At 43.2% G+C, this 21,350-nt stretch overlaps 1 protein-coding gene across 1 annotated transcript in view; it reads left to right on the top strand.

The window, feature by feature from the left end:
- The window catches only part of LOC138261292 (relaxin receptor 1-like), a 682,359-nt gene that overhangs the window by 586,655 nt on the left and 74,354 nt on the right, over window positions 1-21,350 (top strand). Inside the window, exons 11-13 of the mRNA XM_069210109.1 lie at window positions 8,758-8,829; window positions 10,321-10,392; window positions 16,815-16,886. Of these exons, the coding sequence (XP_069066210.1) occupies window positions 8,758-8,829; window positions 10,321-10,392; window positions 16,815-16,886 (216 nt within the window). The remainder of the gene's footprint in view (window positions 1-8,757; window positions 8,830-10,320; window positions 10,393-16,814; window positions 16,887-21,350) is intronic.

A 21,350-nucleotide genomic window follows, 5' to 3' on the forward strand; every position in this document is an offset into this window, starting at 1 on the left:
CAGTCGGTTGACCAACTATTGAGATATCAGTATGTACCAAGCAAGTCAAAGAATCCAGTCCTGGCAGGGCCAGCCCTATAGTCTACATCATTCTGAGTTTGAAAAAGATGTATATATTAAGATGTGGAGTAATAATGCTTATTGAAAGAAAACATGAAAATTAGTCTGTGACTTTGATTATCTATAAGGTTAATAGTAATATTAATTACCATGTGTTAGAAATATCGCAAACCTCGCTTCAGGGAGCAGCTGAGTGCCTTACAGAGAATGCTGTTATTGTGACAGGCGCCTCCCAACCACTTGCAACCTGAAACAGACTAGGATGGAAAAAAGTAATGTCTCCACATCTTTCGGGGGTGCTTTATTGTGAGGGGCTTCTGCGACACTTCATTGTAAGAAACTGTCTGATAGGAGTGCGTGAAGTCAAGTAGCCTGAAAACTCACAACAACGCTTTGTTTTTTCTTTTAAAAGGGCCCTGTGCAGCATCAGAAACCATATCACTGCTGTGCAGGGTCTGAGCAACAGCTTCCTACTTTGTATTGTCCACACCTCACTCCTTCTATATTCCCTGATACTATTAGTCCCCTAGTAGAACTTTCAATGTGTCCCAATGGGCTACCAGAACTGGAGACGTCTCTTAGGGGATTTCCAGAATGCTCCTGAATTGGGGAAGTCCCCTGGGATCAAGGAAGGAAGAGCTGAGCTCAGTGCAACTAAGCAAATCCCCATAGCTGTAGGCCCTGTCCTGTCGAATAGGACCACAAGCTGTGGGGGCTATGCAAGTTAGGGGCAAACCCTAGGAACTAAGCACTTTGTATTACATGGAACCCTTATTGTAGGGCGTCATGTTGTGCTACCTTCAAATTATTAGTATTGCTGGAGCTCTGGACCCAGTTCTTGTGTCCCTGCAATACACCTCTTTATCAATGCCTGAGAGCTATAGGAGAATTAGTTCAGAATCACAAGTCAATTAACAGTGCAACCCATTGGCCACACACTAAGGGCAAAGAGAACATATATGAAGTTATATGAGTTTTATTACAAGTTTAGAGCCAGACTAATATAGATGAATCTCAAAAACATGCTACATAAGTACATAGTGACCAAAGGTGAGTCAAATAGTCTGATAAGGTTAAATCTCAAAAGCATAAGGCATACAAGGATTTCAGTGAGAAATAGATGTTGATGATCTGTATACAAGTTTCGATCCTCCTGTCTAGACATGAATGAATCTAAATTTAATCTATATAGTCATAAACTAATTTACGGTCAGGAAATCGTAATTAATTCGGTGACAATAGAAAAGTGGCAGCATATCGGAGACCTCAGTAGAAACGCTCCAATCAAGTGTTGCATAGCATAAAGCCACACAAAGAGAATAAGCAGAGAGGTATGTACCCCTCAAAGTCCAAGGGAAATATGCTGTCTAACTAACAGTGTGAATACCAATTAATTTCACAGAACCTTTGATTGAGGCCTTTAATGCTGGAGCAGGTCTTTAATGGCCGGTATAGCCAGCTACAGCAGGCTATAAGGCTATATTAACCATCAGATTAGTCAATTCTGTCTTTCTGAACATCTTACTACCAGGAGTAAGGGATAATAAATTAATGATTTACTATGTTGGAGGTGCAGCCAGTGGAAATCTGATAGAATGGTGTACGTTTCTTGCTTTCGGGGAGGGTACATTTGCCTATTTTCACTTAAGACTATGCAGCTAAATGCCATCATTTACCACTAGCAACAAGAGCGTGAGGACTAAATAAAGAACATAAAAGTGGCTATGATAAGAATTTGACTTGCTATTGGAAACTAGCGTTAGTACAGGAGGTAAGTAGTTTACAGAGAAGAATATTCCTCCAAGTGATCCGGCGGTTCACACTGTTCTTAAATTCTCAAATTCTATGAACGTTTAATTCTCAGTTCTGAGGGGTGAGGAGACATACATCAAATTAATCAACCTACGTAACAAATTTGGTCACACCTTCAATCTTGGCGACGATCTTGAGATTTTAAAAGTTTATTACAGACTGAAAATCAAAGTTAGATAAATGAGTCTCAAAACTATAGTATAAATGTATAAAATTACCAGAGAAGAATCAAAGCGTTGATAATACAGAAAGTAAGGAAAAGTGTTTGAAGCTTGAAATCCAGGGTTAAATCTCCCTGCCTAACCGCTGAGTCTAAATTTCTAACTATTCTACTCTAAGGTAATTTCAAAGAAAAGGGTCCGCACCACATAACTCAGTAGAGACTCTGTCAAGAAATGTAAGTAGCATAAAGTTATAAAGCCATAAAGAAGTAAGTAGCATAAAGTCACTTAGTCAAAATAGAGTATGAGGTCTGTGCCTAAAATGGGTCCACTTCAGTAAGGAGGCAAATAGGATCTGCTTCAGTAATTGAGTAAACACTGCTTAATCTTGATTTTCCAGGGGGTGACATCACAGTCAAAATCCTTCTTTGAAACAACAAAGCTGTAAATTGTACATTAATTGGCGGCTGAATTCTTTTAAGTTTCTCCATTTGACCTTGGGTCACTCCGCACTTCAGGAATTCCAAAGGAGGGCTCCAACTGCCAACCCAGTATAATTCTTCTGCCCTTGGTAACACAACTTCTCAAGCCCGCTTATCTCTCGTCATCTTGAACAGGTTTCGTCTGGATTCCTCCAAACCTTTCATATCATTGTGATAGTACACTGATTGTCTTCAATCTCAACTTCTGCTCTCTTCTTCCTTCTTTCTTTCTGAGCCTTCATTCTCTGGAAGACTTTCTATGCAAGCAACAGAACGATTGCCACTCGCAATAATAAATAATGGCTTCAGAATAAAACCTAAAACTCTGTTCCCCAACTTTCCAAACCACCTTCCTATAGCACGACGTTACTCAAAGTACAGCCCGCGGGCCGCCAGCAGCCCCACGGACCTATCTTGGTGGCCCGCGGAGATGTACAACAAACGCCATATGATAATGGCCGCAGTATGTAAACATAGAAGAGGGCCGCGGGAGCATGCGCAACAGTGGCTTCTTTGCGCATGCTCCCGCGGCCCTCCTCTATGTTTACGTACGGCGGCCATTATTTATGGCGTTTCCGTGACGATCCTGGAAGCCAAAGCCTCATAAAAGTCAGCGCTTGCAGCTAACTTTTACGGGGCTTTGTCGTCTGCTTTCTGTCACCGGCTCCACGTCTGCTGCCCGCCTGCCTGCCTGCCGTTCTACATTTGTGGCATCTTTACAGTGCTTTGAGTCAGGTAAGGCTCTTTGGTTATTTATTTATTTGTTTTTAATGTAGTGTGTGTGTTACTGGGGTAGGGGTGAGAGTAGATTACGCTGTGTGTGTGCGCTGTGTGTGTGTTACTGGGGTAGGGGTGAGAGCAGATGGCGCTGTGTGTGTTACTGGGGTAGGGGTGAGAGCAGATGGCGCTGTGTGTGTGCGCTGTGTGTGTGTTACTGGGGTAGGGGTGAGAGCAGATTGCGCTGTGTGTGTGCGCTGTGTGTGTGTTACTGGGGTAGGGGTGAGAGCAGATGGCACTGTGTGTGTTACTGGGGTAGGGGTGAGAGCAGATGGCGCTGTGTGTGTGCGCTCTGTGTGTGTTACTGGGGTGGGGGTGAGAGCAGATTGCGCTGTGTGTGTGCGCTGTGTGTGTGTTACTGGGGTGGGGGTGAGAGCAGATGGCGCTGTGTGTGTTACTGGGGTAGGGGTGAGAGCAGATGGCGCTGTGTGTGTGTTACTGGGGTAGGGGTGAGAGCAGATGGTGCTGTGTGTGTGCGCTGTGTGGGTGTTACTGGGGTAGGGGTGAGAGCAGATGGCGCTGTGTGTGTGCGCTGTGTGTGTGTTACTGGGGTAGGGGTGAGAGCAGATGGCGCTGTGTGTGTTACTGGGGTAGGGGTGAGAGCAGATGGCGCTGTGTGCAGATGGCGCTGTGTGTGTTACTGGGGTAGGGGTGAGAGCAGATGGCGCTGTGTGTGTTACTGGGGTAGGGGTGAGAGCAGATGGCGCTGTGTGTGTTACTGGGGTAGGGGTGAGAGCAGATGCCGCTGTGTGCAGATGGCGCTGTGTGTGTTACTGGGGTAGGGGTGAGAGCAGATGGCGCTGTGTGTGTATGGCGCTGTGTGTGTTACTGGGGTAGGGGTGAGAGCAGATGGCGCTGTGTGTGTTACTGGGGTAGGGGTGAGAGCAGATGGCGCTGTGTGTGTTACTGGGGTAGGGATGAGAGCAGATGGCGCTGTGTGCAGATGGCGCTGTGTGTGTTACTGGGGTAGGGGTGAGAACAGATGGTGCTGGGTGCAGATGGCGCTGTGTGTGTTACTGGGGTAGGGGTGAGAGCAGATGGCGCTGTGTGTGTTACTGGGGTAGGGGTGAGAGCAGATGGCGCTGTGTGTGTTACTGGGGTAGGGGTGAGAGCAGATGCCGCTGTGTGCAGATGGCGCTGTGTGTGTTACTGGGGTAGGGGTGAGAGCAGATGGCGCTGTGTGTGTATGGCGCTGTGTGTGTTACTGGGGTAGGGGTGAGAGCAGATGGCGCTGTGTGCAGATGGCGGTAGGGGTGAGAGCAGATGCCGCTGTGTGTGATAGACCGGACCCTGCAAGGGTAAGAACTGTGCTGCTGTATCTTTGTCTTGTAATGCTTAGGCACCAAGTTAGACCTTTGTTTGTGCAACCTCCAAACAATAATGCTTACTTTTATAACCCATACTCACCAACCCAGTACAGCTAGAGAGAAACCACCCACCCATGAAAACTACCAAAAATCAGATGACAATCCCAATATAAATCAAACCATTTGTGAAGTGTCCAGTGGGGTACACTTTGTGTGATGGGCAAACACCTTCAGCTTACTCCTCCTCCCAGGGGTGCGGTTGATAAATGGCTGCTGCATCTAATTAAATGTCTCTTGTGATTAGGATAGGGATATACTCTGGAACATTCCCATTTGGCTCTTGTGATTAGTGTAGGAATATACTACTAGAGCCAGGGCTGTTGAAAATGTCTTACAATAATACACTTTTTTTATCTGGCCCCTGGCATTTCGTGCACAGTTGATTTCTATTGCTGTGTGACCCAGCATGCTGAAAAAAAACAGTCTCTAAAAAGGGGCCCGTATACCATTCATTGGCCTCATTATCACTCTAGTATGCCTAGCAGGTTGCAAGCATAATTGCAAAAAATACTTTTTATAACATGGTTCTTTGGGAATCGGCAAAGGCCAGCATGTGTGTTGACAATTGTTAGATCACGGTATGCTTTGTTTCCTTTTACACATCACTTTATATTACTTTGGTGTTGTGCACAGAGGTCTGTAGCGAGATGCAGTGTTGGTCCATTGGTTGTGAGGCAGTGTCGGTCCATCGGTCGCTCGTGAAGTGTTGTCGGTCATGAAGTGGTGTTGGTCCTTTGGCTGTGAGGGGAAAATCTGATTCCTGACCCTTGAAAATCATTGCACAAACTCGCTGAGACCAATGGCCTACAGTCCAGTTACCAAGCCTTGCAAACGACCCAGATCCATACAGAGTGAACACAGATCATTCCAGGCAGCATGGGAAGAAGAGTACTTGTTTGTTGAATGGCCAAAGGAGAAAGCTACCTGTTTGCTTTGCAAAGAGAAAGTAAATGTTCTTAAGAGATATAACCTGGAACGGCACTACAAAACTCGACACGGAAGTTATAGTGAGAACTTCCCATTGCACTCAGAACTGCATTCAGCAAAAGTGGCATCGTTAAAGCAAACACTTCTTTCCCAGCAGAAGCTCTTCCTTTGCCAAATGAAGGAATCTGAGGCTGTTACAGAAGCATCATTCAAAATATGCTACCTGCTTGCCAAACATAAGAAGCCATTCACGGAGGCAGAGCTGGTGAAGAAATGTTTCCTTTCAGCAGCTGAAATTTTGTTTGAAAACTATAGCAACAAATCCAGCATTTTAAAAGAAATTGGTGCATTACAGCTATCGGATTACACTTGTGCACACAGAATAGAGGCAATGGGTGAAAATATCCAGGAGCAGGTGATCAAAGCTGTCAGAGAGTCACCGTTCTTCAGCATTGCCATGGATGAGTCCACAGATATAGGCGATGTGGCCCAGTTATTAGTTTAGGTGAGGTATTTGGACCAATCGCTTCATCCCAAAGAAGAGCTCCTGTGCCTTCTACCACTGCACGGGCACACAAGAGGAGAAGATATTCTGGACAGTATCTGCAACTACTTCGAAACACATCACATACCACTGGACAGTCTTGTTAGCATCACAACAGATGGCGCTCCTGCTATGGTAGGCCATGACAGAGGCTTTGTATCTTTGCTTAAAAAGAAGCTCACTGGACAGCCTGTAATAGACTACCACTGCATTATTCATCAGGAAGTTCTGTGTGCAAAATTAAAGCGTGGAGAACTGAATGACGTCCTAAAACTTGCAGTGAAAATTGTTAATTATATTCGTGCCAAATCCCTTAACCATAGACTTTTTAAGGCTATGCTGCAGGATTCTGAAGCTGAATATACAGACCTCTTGATGCACATTGAAGTGCGATGGCTAAGCAAAGGGAAAGTTCTGGAGCGGTTCATTGCTTTGCTTCCTGAAATTGAACACTTTACAAACAGCAGAGGTCAAACATTCCCAGAACTAAAGGATGTGAAATGGCTTTTAATGCTCCATTTTCTTTCAGATCTATTTGCACACTTCAATGCTCTTAATTTGATGCTGCAAGGCAAACAACAGCTTGTGTGGTCCATGATGAATGGTATTTACTCATTTGAAAGTAAGCTTGTGCTATTCAAAGAACAACTGGATGTTGCTGACTTCACCCACTTTCCAAAACTGTTGGCTGTGACTCAGAGGTTTCCAAATGCACAAGAAATGCTGCCAACCCTAAATCATGGTGCATGTCTTGAGGAAATTTCTGGGGAGATCAAAAGGCGATTTTCTCAATTCAGAACCCTCACCCCCCTGTTCAGGCTGGATGGTAAGTGCACGAAATCTTGATGCTGTTGAACTTATTGGCGTGAAAAGACTGCAAGCACAAATGGAGCTGATAGACATGCAGCACAACTCAGCTCTCGAAGCATCTTTTTTGGGGCAGGCACCAGAAGAATTCTGGAACACTGTGCCTACTGACAAATTTCCTGTTCTTTTTACAGTGGCCCAGAAAATAATTTGTATGTTTGGGTCAACATATGTTTGCGAAAGTTCGTTTTCCACAATGGGACTTTTGAAGAGTAAATTCAGAAATAAGCTAACAGACTTTACATCTGGATCAGCTCTTAAGGCTTGCCATTTCAGACATACTACCAGATTACAGAACACTAATAAGAGACATGAAGTGCAAAATAAGTTCTTAGTATGTCTTCCTTTGACATGCCTATTTTCCAGACTCAGAGAAAACTGTGCTGCATTGGGCCTGTGCTGAATATCCTGTTCACAAGGATTACCATGCCATGCCTCTTAAGATTACTATTGTCTGATAATAAAAATGTTTTTCAAAATGTCCTCTTTGTAGGTTTGTAGTTATACCTGGATTCAAAATGCAGCATTGTTTAGCAATGTTTTGAAAAAGGGGGCGGGGTGGTTGTTCCCCCTCTAAGCCCCACCTCCCCTCCCCCCCTCTGTCACTTCAGTGCGGCCCTCGGCCGCAAACCATACTGCAATTTTGGCCCCCGAGAAAAAGTTTGTGAGTACCCATGCTATAGCAGAAAATTCATCTCCAATAACTTGCCATGCACCTGTCACTTCCAGCTCCTTCAAATCCTTTGTCAACTCTGAAATATTCCAAATATATTTCTTCAAATTCTTACTCTTATCAGGAATATAAGTACAACATTGTTGAACTTTCAGCATTCGGCAGACTCCACCCTCTTTTGTGAGGAACAAATCTAACGCAAGTCGATTTTGTAAAACCATTGATCTTATCACCACCATCTCTGCGTTTACCAACAGAAATGAATTAACTGTGGTGGTAGCTAGCTTATCCACTATTACAGACAACTTTCTAATATTCAGGTCATTCAAAATCCACCCTACTGATGGGATCACTGCACCAAAGACATCTCCCACTATTTCAGCAGCACTAACTCCTCGTTTAGCTCAATGTTTCACTTCCACGCAGAATCTTTAACTGATTCTCTGCACAATTTTTGTACCTACATCTAAATAAAAACGATTATTGGAAATAACACTTCTTAAATGTTGTAACATAAACATACTTTGCAAAATGATTAATAAATGCAGCTTACATAAAACCATATAGTGATATCTGCACTTTTACTCGTGATTATTTCAGCGCACCACATTTTTAAAATCCATTTTCACATGTTACATAGGAAACTATTCCTTTCTTTCACGTTTTCTAAAATGCATGATGACACAAGCAAGTTATGCTCTTTCAAGTCAACATAAAACTTTGGAAGGGCATATGTATGTATGTATCTCTGCATGTATTTCCTGGACAGAATCCAAACCACGCTGGTAGAGAACTGAGGACTCTTTTTCGAGGGACAGAAATGATTCAAGATTGAGCAGCGGAGGGGGAGAGTGAGTGCAATCTATGCTTGCTTTGGGGTTGTGGCGCTCTTTATTTGTAACCTGTGCGCCTCAAAGTGATCACTTTTTACAATTAAAACTAGAATATTTTAATAGAAAGAGCAGCAATTGCACTCCACATACATGTACCTTGATGACATATATGCATATATGTTCAAGGTTCCACTGAACTCCAAGCAAGGACGGGTGTCTTATCTCCTAACCATTCTCTTTTTCTTTTTATGCAGCGACTTAGCCGTCAACAAGCTCCAAGATCTTCCACCTTCATTATTCGCAGATCTACCGGACCTGCAGCTGTTGTAAGTGGCCAGTGAGCATTCTTGGCAGATGTTTCATGTGTGTAGGGGAGCTTAGAGACTATTATTTGACATAAGACGCAAAGGGTGTGTGCCTGTTTAACAAAGTATTATCTAAATAGTTTGTTTGATGGCACAAATTAGTCAAATTAATTAAATTGTAATACATAATTGTTGTGTACAAAAAATGTTAATATTCCCCCCTGCTTCCACCAGAAATCCAAAGGCAGATTTTTGGGAACATACAAACTTTTTTGCATTGTGTTGCATTGTAAGTAATCAATCAGATAGAGTAAATTGTCATGTTGGATTTTGGCATGATAAGAACGAACTCAAAATCTGTGACCATACACCATGGGGAAAGGAATCAGGAGTAAATAAATGGGAAAAAGGCACAAAGGGCCAGATTTATCTATGTTTTGCTTTGCCAAACAAAGGGGCGCTAGAGCGATGCAAAACCCAAGTGGAATTTATCAAGCCACGCAAGGTCACCTTGCGTGACCCTGCATTACTTGATAAATCTAGACTTACACAAGGCAGTGCAAATCGCTGCCTTGCGTTACTCTGCAGCAGGTGGGTGTTCCATGGCTGGAGCGTGAGTGTTGCAATGTATCCACCACACAGATTTTGGCGCAGTCCCCGATTTACCATTAGTTGTAGAGGCGTGCCAAAGAGAAATATCTTTATTTTTCCTTGTTCTTTCCTCTTTCTAGGTGTGGTGCATTGTGCAGCACACGTAAAAGGAGGAAAATGCCTCTCAGGGTTCTTTTTGTGCAGGAAGTTGCCCCTTCCTGAACAAAATCAATTCTGCCTGCAACGCAGGCACTCTTGCACCATGACGCAAGGGTGCCTGTGTTTGCGCTAGGCAGCCAGAAGCGCTTCAACAATAGGATATGACAGGAATGCGCTATATAATGATAAATGAAGCCCCTTCCTGCCTTTTCCCTTTCACTCAGCGCAGCAACATGTCCTGCTGCGTTGCTCAGGGTGAAAAAATTATAAATTTGGCCCACAGTATATAGTTTAAAACAGAGGGCCTTATTTAGAGTTTAGCAGGAGGGTACTCCATCACAAATGTGACAGATATCACACCCTGCTTATTACAGGTACCATGGGGTGTAATGCACTTTGCAATAAGGCAGACTTGATATCCTTCACATTTGTGATAGAGTAACCCATCCGCTAAACTCTAAATCAGGCCAGAGTTCCTTGTGAGGGTTGGAAATGGGTGGATGATTGCCAAAGCAGATATCTTGCATATAAGGTATGTCCTCATAACACAGCATATGCCATATTATCTCGCGAGGCCACTCCTTAGGCAGATGTAGCATCACCTTGGCATAATACCCAGTATTGGATTGACTTGGAACAGAAGTGGTGCGTGCATAGCAAGAGCTCAGGTAGAAAAGTCAAGCAGAGAGTGGGTGGAGGGTGATTAAAGCTTTCTTGTGTCAAGTTGTCTGAAAAAAAGGTTAAATATTTTTTTCTTTGCAGAAATATTTCTTTCAACCCATTGAAGGTCATCCCCAAAGACCAGTTTGACACCCTGATGCACCTGCACTCTTTGTAAGTATGCAGAAATATTGGGACCTCTCCTCCACGAACGCAAGACAGAAGTCATGGGATTTATTGGGAGGGGTGTAGGCTGGGACTGCGGGCTTACAGCGAGTGGGCCTATCATCATGGGCAAATGAGAGACCTGGGGTTACGCTATGTTCGCCAGCAAGATGAGAAAGCTCTCAGTGTTTATGGGTATGGTGTTAGAGGTTGGACCAACCAGTCCAAGAAGCAATCTTTGGTCTAGAATTTCTTCGGGCAAAGAACAACTTGTCAGGGATTTTCAGCACCTCAAAGGTACTGAGATGGAGGTCCTCAGCTTGTCACTATTGAAGAAATTCCTGGGTGGTGGGTGAATTTCAAGCCTTCTGAACTCTTCTGTCCCGGCTGGGCACCCATGAATGTTTTCAGCAGGAAGTCACAGTGACCTCATGCACCACACCTTCTTTAACCAAAATGTTTCCTACCAGCCTGTATTTGTTTCTGCTGGCACTCATCTTTGCTTGTATTGCACCCCACATCGAATTATGAACTTCAAAAACAGAGCTGTAAAACCTCATGTTCCTCTTCTGAAGATCATTTACACTTGTGATAGACCTGCACCTAATGCTGTTGTACAAAGAAGTCATCTTCCCTTGTAGTGGTTCAGAGCTTGGTAGCCACCGGTGTCATCTGGTGAGATTAAGGTGGTGGGAAGAAAGCAAGAGGTTGTGATTTCCTGTGGCACATACTGAGGAAGCTCACCTCGTGCCTTACCATGTGCCACTGTTGATTACAAATGTTTGCCAAAAACGCAAAAGATGAAGGAAGAAATGATTGCAAAGAGCCTAAACCACTGGACTGGAAATCACTCGGTGTAGCATTCCAACCCATTTTCCACCCACTGGCCCACTCTGAAGCTCGCTTTCTACATATCAGTACTGTCCCTGCTCTTCATGGGAACAGTCCATCCTGAACTACCAGACGAGGCCTCTACAGAATGGAGCACAAGCAGCTCCTAACTGGTTTGTCTCCTGGTTCTGTGAGCTCAATTTGAGACTAAATGTTTCTCAGACCTTATCAATGAGAGTTTTGAAGATGGCAAATGCTATGTCTTGAAAAGAGTGTGTGCCTGTGGGTGGAGAGCTGTGCATTTCATCCTGTCAGCCATACAAAACACTCTATCAAAACGATTAACCTAATAGACATGAACAGTGTTTCGAGATGATATTAAATCTTCGGTGGCATCTTGTTTGTCAAGAGAGTGAATGAGCGACAACAGTCAAATGAGGGTGAATTGACAGGTATGACGAAATACCAAAATGGCACTTCTTCCACCCATTGGCCCTATCAGAATTCGCTGACATGATTATCTCACTCAAAAGTCACCACTAACTTAGTTGCCGACATCCCATCCTTAGCCATCAGATCCCTCTCAAAGATATCCTGGTGCCCACCCCTAACAGAGTAACCACCTATCTAGCAAAGAAGACCTTTCCCTCTTCTGTAATAAGCAGCCAACTATTACTCTATCACAGGAACCTATGAGCCAGACAAATGATGCACTTTCCACTACAAGTGCCTCTTACCTAGAAGCATTCTTGAGTGAACCTTGGTGCTTCCATTCACAGCAGATGTTGAAAAGCACCTCCTGTGGGGCTGTCAGTCAGCCATCATCCTTCATTGCAGCATGGAACCTGCCATCATCCTCATCACTGATGATATAGTGCAACTCCTGGACAAACATAACCTAGGTCTGATACTTCTGAACACTTATAGTGTGGTTGTTCGCTCAATCCTACTCATCTACTTCACTCCCTGCTTAACCCTAGGAGATATGATCCTGGACTTATGAGGAACCGACCTAGATAATAGATGCTAGTTAATAGAGTCTGTGGGCCATATGTATCATGCATTTTTGCGGTCATAAATGGCCTTTTGCGACCGCAGAAATGCATTTTGGTATGTATGAATTTCAATTTGCTATTTGGTAACATGTTACTGAGTCCCAGTTTGGAATGTGAATACATACCGATTCAGTATTAGGAAGAGGCATGTTGAAGGCATCCCTTCCTAATACTAAATTGCAGCGGGATGTAGGAACGTTTCGTGAAAGAAATGCAGTAGCAAAACATTTCCATTTTACCACCTACTTCAAGTAGGGACCCCTTCCCCTTTGTGAATGCATGCAAAAACGTTTTTAAGAGCAGGCAGTGGTCCCACGGGCCACTGCTTGCTCTTAAAAAATTAGAAGAAAACTTTTCTTTTTTCTTTTTTAAATGCATCCCATTTTTCTTTAAGGAAAACAGACTTCATTAAAAAAAATTGCTTTATTTAAAAGCAGTCACAGACATGGTGGTCTGCTGAGCCCAGCAGGCCACCATCACTGTAATTTTAGCATTTCCAAATGGGTCACAAATTGTCACCTGCCTCATTAATATTAATGAGGTAGGTCGATTAGGATACACTAAATGAAAGTCATGGAGTTTCATACATTCACGTAACGATTACCTAATTGCCCTCTTGCCCACTTCTATTCTCATGCAGACTCCCTCCGTGTTCGTACCATGTCCAGTTATCTTTAGTCTTACCTTAGTTAGGTCTAACACGTGAAGTATGGATTCACCTTCACTCTAGCAGGCTAATGACAAGCAGCACTATCCCACGGTGTAGTCAGTCGATAACACAGATTATTTTTAAATGTCTCTTCTGCATCCAGACATAATTGTCAGTTGTATTTCTAAATCACCCCCTCCCCCAATAATAGGAGATTCAAGCTAGAGATGTACAGATTAAATATTCTTCTCTACAAACTTTGCACTTTGTGAAGTTGAGACAATTTAAATTTTGAACAACTTTATGTATTGGAGATTTATTTAGCAAATAAGATTGTTCACCAGCTTTTAGCAAAAAACTGCAAACTTTAGAAGGTAATACATTTTGTCAAGATGGCAAAAGCTTTGCAACTTTTACTAAACAAAATGTATCAAACGTCGACTTCTGTAATTCAAACCTTATTCCAGTCATGATCTAGTAAGGTTTTAGATCACCCTCAGGGGCTTAGCAAACATCTTTCACACTGACACCAATTTCATATACATTGCCCATATGGCTATAAAGTCTCAAACAGCTTATGGTCAGAGGAGTCTCCTGCATACATTTGCCTCCTAAGTGCCTACAGTTAACTTCCTGGCCACCCTAGAAGCCCCCTAATAAAAAGTAAACAAAACCACATCTTTGTTGGACCAATCCTGTTTCAAATACACACCATCTCCCTGCATCCCCATCTTCTTTTAAACACATACTACAAAATCGCCCAAGCCCTGACCACCAAAGAGCTCTACAGACCTAAATCCGGAAGCCTGGACTGATCTAATCACTGCTGAAAAATACTATGTCCCCATCCTCTCTTATGTGAACAACTTTGGGTATTGTTCTCCGCCCGCGTCTTCTGCTAGGTTCACTCCAGCAGGTGGTGAACCTTGACAAGGGTGAGGCATAAGTGGATGTTTGAATTTCACCAAGGTAGTAAGTAAAGCTATTTCTTCCAGGAAGGCAATTTACAAACGTTTGAAAAAATCTAGCCAATTTTGTTTTTTATGGCACATTTTTCAAAATATAGCTAAAAAGCCTCACAGGAAAACTTCACAAGAAAACTTTAAAAACAATGGTGTAAAATGTTGTTGTAAAATGTATAGGGATTACAAATAGCCTATGTATGAAATTTGATACACCTTGTATAATTTGTCAAGATGTTTGTAGTCTAGGGTTATTAAGCACATAACAACACCTGCTTGTTTTCACTTTATTATGTGGCTTATACACTGTGAGCTTGGTTGATACAAGAATTCAGAGAGGTTCTACAAGCACATTTTGATGGTGTTACATGGGATTGTCTTCATGCATAAGTGGTTCTAGTTCATTAGCTGTTCAGCAGTTGACTAGTCTAGCCTTTTAGCTTGAGCTCTAGGAGTGGGAAATGCTGAAGCTGAGCTTTTATGTCCAGGACAAGTGTGGGTGATGTTAGCAGAAGACCCAGCTTCATTGAACACTCATGGACACAGTCTGGTGTCAATAGGAGAAATGGGCCTCAGACTTCAAATGCAGGCGGCCACTGGTCTGAAAGCTCTCATCATAGCTTTGCCATAAAATGTCTGAACTCCTCATTCATTCCTTGTGGTCTGTGGTTCAGTAGAAGTAGACATTTCTGCATAGAAAATGCATGTTTCAGGCTCTCTCCATATTGGTTGGAGCTGGAGAGTTCCTCTGGCGTTCACCGTGGCAGCAGCATGCAATCTCAGACGCTCCTCATCTTTTGTTGAAGGGTGTGTTGTCCACTGAAATACAACTGAAATTTCTAATTGCATTTCCCCTACCATTTTCACTCTCTCTTTTTTTGTACCCCGTAACCTAGTGGGTCAGAATACATGTAGCAAAGCCTGAACCTAGACAACAGGACATGGAACAGTTTATTATTGTTACAAGTTAACAATAAAGCCACATGTACAGGGATGCCCCACCAGATGCTGAAAATTGTCTTGCTTCATCCATTCTCTAGTACTCTAAGGGCCAGATGTAGCAAGGGTTTAGCGAGTCGCAAACGGCGAAAATCGCCGTTTGCGAGTCGCTAAAGCCACTTTGCTATGTAGAAATGCATTTTGCGAGTCTGAACCGACTCGCAAAATGCATTTCCGACTCGCAAATAGGAAGGGATGTACCCTTCCTATTTGCGACTCGCAATGCTATGCATTTTCATTTGCGATCGCAAATGAAAGCGCAGTTACCATCCACGTGAAGTGGATGGTAACCCAGGCGCAAACGGGAAGGGGTCCCCATGGGACCCCTTCCCCTTTGTGTCTGGATAAAAAAATAATTTTTCCAAGGGACCACTACCTGCCCTGAAAAATACCGAAACCAAAGGTTTCGGTTTTTTTTTTCAAAGTGCAGCTTGTTTTCCTTTAAGGAAAACGGGCTACACTTTGAAAAAAAAAAGACAGCTTTATGTCTCCAGCAGGCCACCATCCCAGTGAGTGCCCTGATTTATTAGTATAAATGAGGTGGGTCTTTGCGACCCCATAGCGACTCGCAGAAGGTGTCTGAGACACCTTTCTGCATTCCAAATTGCGAGTCGCTGGGACTCGCAAATTGCAACTCACAATTTGGAATCTTCCTACATCTGGCCCTAAATTCTCAAAATATTTATTACAGATCACTATTGGCACCAAAGCACATCTATCTTTCAAGAGCATTGTCCAAAAGGCTTTTGTCTGTGGCCTTTTAAAATTACAGCCTTACCAGCTCCAAAGCAATGTGTGATGTCCCACTTTGTACACCTGATGGCATCTTTAAGACTCTTTCTCTTTTGATCTATTGAGCTTATCCCAAAATATAGAATTTTTTGATCTTCCCTCAGTAGTTCTGTTTGTTTGCAGCTAGTATTTGTGCACTGCCATTGACTCAAGAATCATGGAGGTCAGCTCACTCTCCCTACTTGCACCATTGATTATGAGCAGCACAGGAAATTCAGGGCCCGATTCACAAACAGTCTTCGCACTCATGGCTGAGTCTCTGCGTTCATGGTGAAATCTCCACAGGACGCACTGCAGAGAGTGCGCCGTGCAGAGATACTGCAAGTGTGGAAACTCTGCCACGACTGAGGAGACTCGGCCACGAGTGGAGAAATTCTGCCACTATCGTGGAGATTCTTTGTGAATCAGGCCCTCAGTCTTCAATAATTTAGGCAGCCAGTGTTCCACTATGTGCACTTTTTCCCCCCCTTGGATGTTGCTGGAATCCCAACAAAAATCACATTGTTTCATCTCCACCTGTCGTTCAGATCAGAATGTGTCACTGTAAGATCTTCTGCCTCCATTTTGCATACATCATACCGCCACTCAATGGGATCCACAGGAGCATGTACACCGGCCATACAGCCTCCTAATGACAAACACTCTAGTGACTTAGTTACTGTGTTTATCTAACCATTCATCCTGTCCCCAGGTATCACAGTGACAATACATTGTGCTGATAAAGAGATCCTTTATCTGTGGAACATATAGGACTAAAAACACAGTAGAACCATAGTCATTAATGTGTGACAATGGCAAAAACACAGGTACATGTTGTTTGTCTATGAAGAACATGAATACAGATAGACTTTGACAACCAGACTGACAGGATGAGTGATATCAATAAAGGCCATAGACTGCTAAGCACAAGGACTGTCATTTTGAGGCAAAAGATGGCAGTGTTCCTTCTCCAAAGGGAATCAGTCAGCAGACAAACTCCAGAGAGAATCTTTTGTGTGAACATAAAGAACAAAGAGGTGCAGAGAGTTCTATAGGGAAAAAGTTGTCTGTTTATGAATAAGTCCATAGCTCGTTTCATACTGAATCACACTGGCATAGCACTGACTATATTACTAACTAACATACATTCATCTTTCCTGGCAGAAGCCTCGAGGGTCTGGAGATCCCTAACATCCACAACCAGATGTTTACGAAGCTCACCAATCTCTCTCACATGTAAGTAACCACGCAACAGTGGATGAATGAGATGATCAAATGAATGCACAAGTGGTTATGTGGTGTCCACCGGATGTTCGAATGTTTATTCATCATCAATACCTGAAATTATATTGAGGCGTCATGAGGATTGTATGGAAAAGTTAATGTAATAATATAAACTATGACTTCACCCTTGAAGACAATGTCGCCGGTTGTATCCCTGCTAACATTTTTCTAGGATACAACACAGTGCCAGGAGTTGCTCTGCGATTCTGCATGAGTTTGCATTTCTTTCTGGTTTTCGGTTGAACAATCTCATCCTTAAGAGGGTTTTTGTGTTGCTCACACGCCAAACCTCACCTCCAAGTGTTTTGTGGCCCCAGGCAAGCAACATGTTTGCACCATCTACTTGAGCACTCTGAGGGCTCAACCTAAATTCAGATCCAACAGTAGAGTCATGCCCAAATTGCCAGGTGAAAGCTTGTATTTGAGAACCAAGCTAGTAACTAGGTAATGATCATTAAGGCATAGGGCTTGGCCAGGTATGTGATGGAGATGCACTAAAGTAATATGACGCACTCTATACTGTATACAATTTTTGTGGTTGAAAGTGCCGACTAGGTGTCAAATTTACAAAATTTTCATGCAACGCAGCAAGAAAGCTTTCCTGCACTGTGTGGTGTGGAATGGAGCGAGCAGAAATGTGCCATATTAACTAAGGTGCGGCACACTTCTGCTGTCTCCGTGCACTCGCGCAATTGTTTCAACCTGGCACCAATGCAGACACCCTTGTGCAATGACGTAAGGGTGCCTGCCTTGTAGTCAGAAACATTTTTGGGCGGAAATTTAACCTTCCTGCACAAGAACTATTCTTAGAAGCTTATTTATCTTTGTGTGTCTGCTTCAGAATGTGTGCATGACTCTGCTGTTGTACATCACCAGCTATGAAACCACTTAGCTGCTTTGCCAATACCCAGCACAGAGATTTTCTTACTCGCCTCATGCTAAGGACCAGATATTTCTTGGTCCCTTTCCCTAAGCCCAGACTCGTTACCGCCAAGCTCCTTTTGTGCCCTAGTGACTTCCACTCGCCCCAGCCCATGTTGCACTTTATGCTTTTATGTAAACTCTACATTCTTTTCAGATAGCGTTTTTGGTATTAATTTTGAGGCCGTCTAAACTGGCTATGTTTTACCTCCATCTTTGATCGTCTACTTATACCTGCCTGGCTACCTACTTCATAGAGGATCACAGTCCTTCTTGGGTACAAATAGGATAATTGCTGACGGCTATGATGATTTGTGTATCTTCTGCCTGGGACATAAGGGTGAATCCAAAGTAGCAAATTCTTAAGGCAAGAGATGTGATGTAACTGTGAACAAGAGTGGGGCCCAGAGAACAGCAATCAGGACCCTCAGGTAGTGGGAGAAAGGTACAGCCAAAGGGGGAAAGATAAACAGCTTGGGATCTGTCAGACAGAAAACAGTGTAACCTGAAGGGCAAACTTCTAGATACTGATGGAAGAAAAGCAGCTGATGAGCATGAGAGGCAGATCTAAAAGGGTCAAAGTGGCAATGCCACCTTGATCCAGAATTGTTCTAATAGCATTAGGGTCAGCATGGTCTCAGTTTTCAATGAAGGCAACAATGTATTTATTTTTTTAAGTTCTTTTTATTAAGCATTTTCAATGCATGCATTACAAAAGGCAACAGAGAAAATCAATTGCCCTTAATAGTAACATCACAGCAAGTGCCATATCAAGATACACATACAGAGTCCTGCTGGGGAAAAAAAGCAACATATCATCCCTTCTCAAAACATGCCCTAAAGGAGGCTCATCAGGCAAGACCAAAAGGTACAGAGTCCTGGGTGCCCAGAAGACTTTGGGACGCGAGGCTCTCAGTAGTTCCTCCACATAGGCCTCCAGCTGGTCTCTACAATACGGAATGTCCCGGAACCACCGTTTCAGTGTTGGGCATGTTTTCCCCCCCACAGAATAGCCACCCTCCTTTTGTCCAATAGTAGAGTGACAGTGGCCAGTTTCCCATTGGCAGGCTGCAATGGTTTGACATACCCTAGGGGTCACATACGTGGATCACAGGGGATAGGTTCCAGTGGTACAGTAGCTTGCATCAACGTAACTTACTCGCAATACTTTTAAATCTTGGCACATCCCCATGATAGATGCAGAAAACCTGCTACTGATGTGCCACACCCCACACAATCACCATCCAGTCTAAGCCCATACCTAAACAGCGGTGTAGGCGTGTAATTCATCTGCTGTAAAATGTTGAAATGGATAATCCTTAATTTACCATTGCCCGTGAGTGCGGTAAGTGGTTCACTCTGACCTATTGAGTGGAGGACATTCCATTTATCTAACAAACCACTAGTGGTCTTTAATTTATTGGATTGAGCTGCGGTGTAGAGATTAAGGCAACAATTCGCTGATTGGCGTCCTTGTCCAAGATCTTTGAAGGAAAGGAAAGGAGAGAGAGGTGGAAATTGGGTGAACATTTCCCAGAATATTAGGATCAACAAATAACTTTTTCAATAAAGGAATGACTAAAGATTTGTTCTAGGCATGCAGTACCATTGTGGTTGAAGTAAGGAATTGCAGAGCTCTAGATTCATGAGGGTGACATTACCCGTGACCTTTGACAAAACATGAGGTGGGGAGAGATCAAGGGGGATTAAAAGAAATCAATAGGTGAGCAAACAATCAGTACTACTGAAATAATTAAGTTGTCAATTCGATCTTATGACAAAAAAGTGATCTAACGTTAAAGGAGAAAGTTAAACTTAGACTTGAGGGCAGGGTTGGAAATGGGTATTGAATTAAGGAATGTGGGAGGCCTGGAATGCAATGATGGGGTCGTGGAAGGTGAAACTACAATGCGAGCAGCGATAATTACAGTTTGAGAGGGGAGTAAGAGGAAGTTGTCAAGTAATTACTGTAATTTACTGCGACTCTGGTTCACGGGTTGGAGCATAACAACTGAGTATGTGATCTGGGAGGACATGGGACCAGATTCCTAGAGCTCCACACATCTGTGGAGAACACAGGCAGAAACAAGGAGGCCTTTAAAAATCAGAAAACAGACTGGTCAAAATATAAGCTCTGATGCCCCTGGACATGACCAACAGGTTGTACTCACAGAACATATTTGAACAGCTGCCACACTTGGTGGATGAGCTGAGTAGCATGGTACCAAAGGTGATCTGTGGTTCAAGTAATAGAAAACCCTAGGTAGTCTGAATTCACTTAATCTAGTCCGGAGGAAATAATAATTACTTTAATAAGTATCTTCCTGGTGATAGTAGGAAGATGAGGAATGACTTTGGAAAGCATGCGTAGATAGTAGAAACATGAAAAGACCACAAGCTCCATTTGACCTATGACGGAGTGGTGGGCAGAAGTAACTGGAACAGAAAAGGAGCCAAGGTCTGGAGGCCACTAAGATAAGTAAGTGGGAGGCCCACCCATTATCTAAACCCCTGTCTTATGCTGCTGACTTTGAGGCAGTTGGTGGTCATCAAACTGGCTACTTCCTTCATAGAGTATACACATTTCTTGGGTATAATTAGGATCCTCATTGATGAATTCATTAACATTCATAGCTGACCTGAAGGGGTCCTTTTGCAAACTGGGAGAGATCTTCTAGCGTCAGATATTTGGGGAGGAAACCTCAGTATAAGGAGCTCTGTACATGAAGTGATCTAGATTCACTATTTTTAAATTATGAGGAGTATCTATTTTCATTTATTATAGTGGATGACCACAACACAAAAGCATTTTTTGCAATCTAGTGCCCTCACGTGGCACTTGCTTAGAATAGTCTAAAGGTAACCAAGACAGAGGCCATGAAATGCCATGTAAATGAAGCATAGTGCCTTGAGCTGTGTTCTTCCCCTTATTGGGAAGCCAGCAAGAGTTTTTCAGAACTGATAAGTTGTGCTACTGGAGTTGCGGACCTAAGATGAGCTGAGCCTCATACCTCTGCATTCTTGGTGCTAATTTTATTTGAAGGCATATCAAAGGTAGTATTCTGCACAAGTGATGGAGACAGAAGACTGCATTCTGTGTGGAAGAATTGAGTGGGAGAGAAAGAGAGACAAACACAAGTTATGTATCTTCTTCATGATGCTGACAGATGCCCTAGAGAATCAGGGCAGGAGAATGGAAGTGGTGAGTCACTTAAGGGCACATGAGTTGCATCTTTGTGGGTTATTTACACTTTGCTGAATGTGGGACATCCAGCAAAGACTGGCAGATATCCCAAGTAAACATACATGTGTACACTCTACATATTAAGGAACAGGACATATGCCAACCTCTAAATAACCTACACAGCTTTCCTCTTATGTCTTTTTTTGGGCCCAGACAGACAAACTGTGCTCAATTCTAGGCTTTCTTTCTCCTGTCTGATGCTTGCTGGTTTGTCCCAGAATCCTTGTTCATCTGGAGGCAGTTCTGGATGT

The sequence above is a fragment of the Pleurodeles waltl genome, chromosome 2_1 (genome assembly GCF_031143425.1).
Source record: "Pleurodeles waltl isolate 20211129_DDA chromosome 2_1, aPleWal1.hap1.20221129, whole genome shotgun sequence".
Classification (NCBI taxonomy): domain Eukaryota; kingdom Metazoa; phylum Chordata; class Amphibia; order Caudata; family Salamandridae; genus Pleurodeles; species Pleurodeles waltl.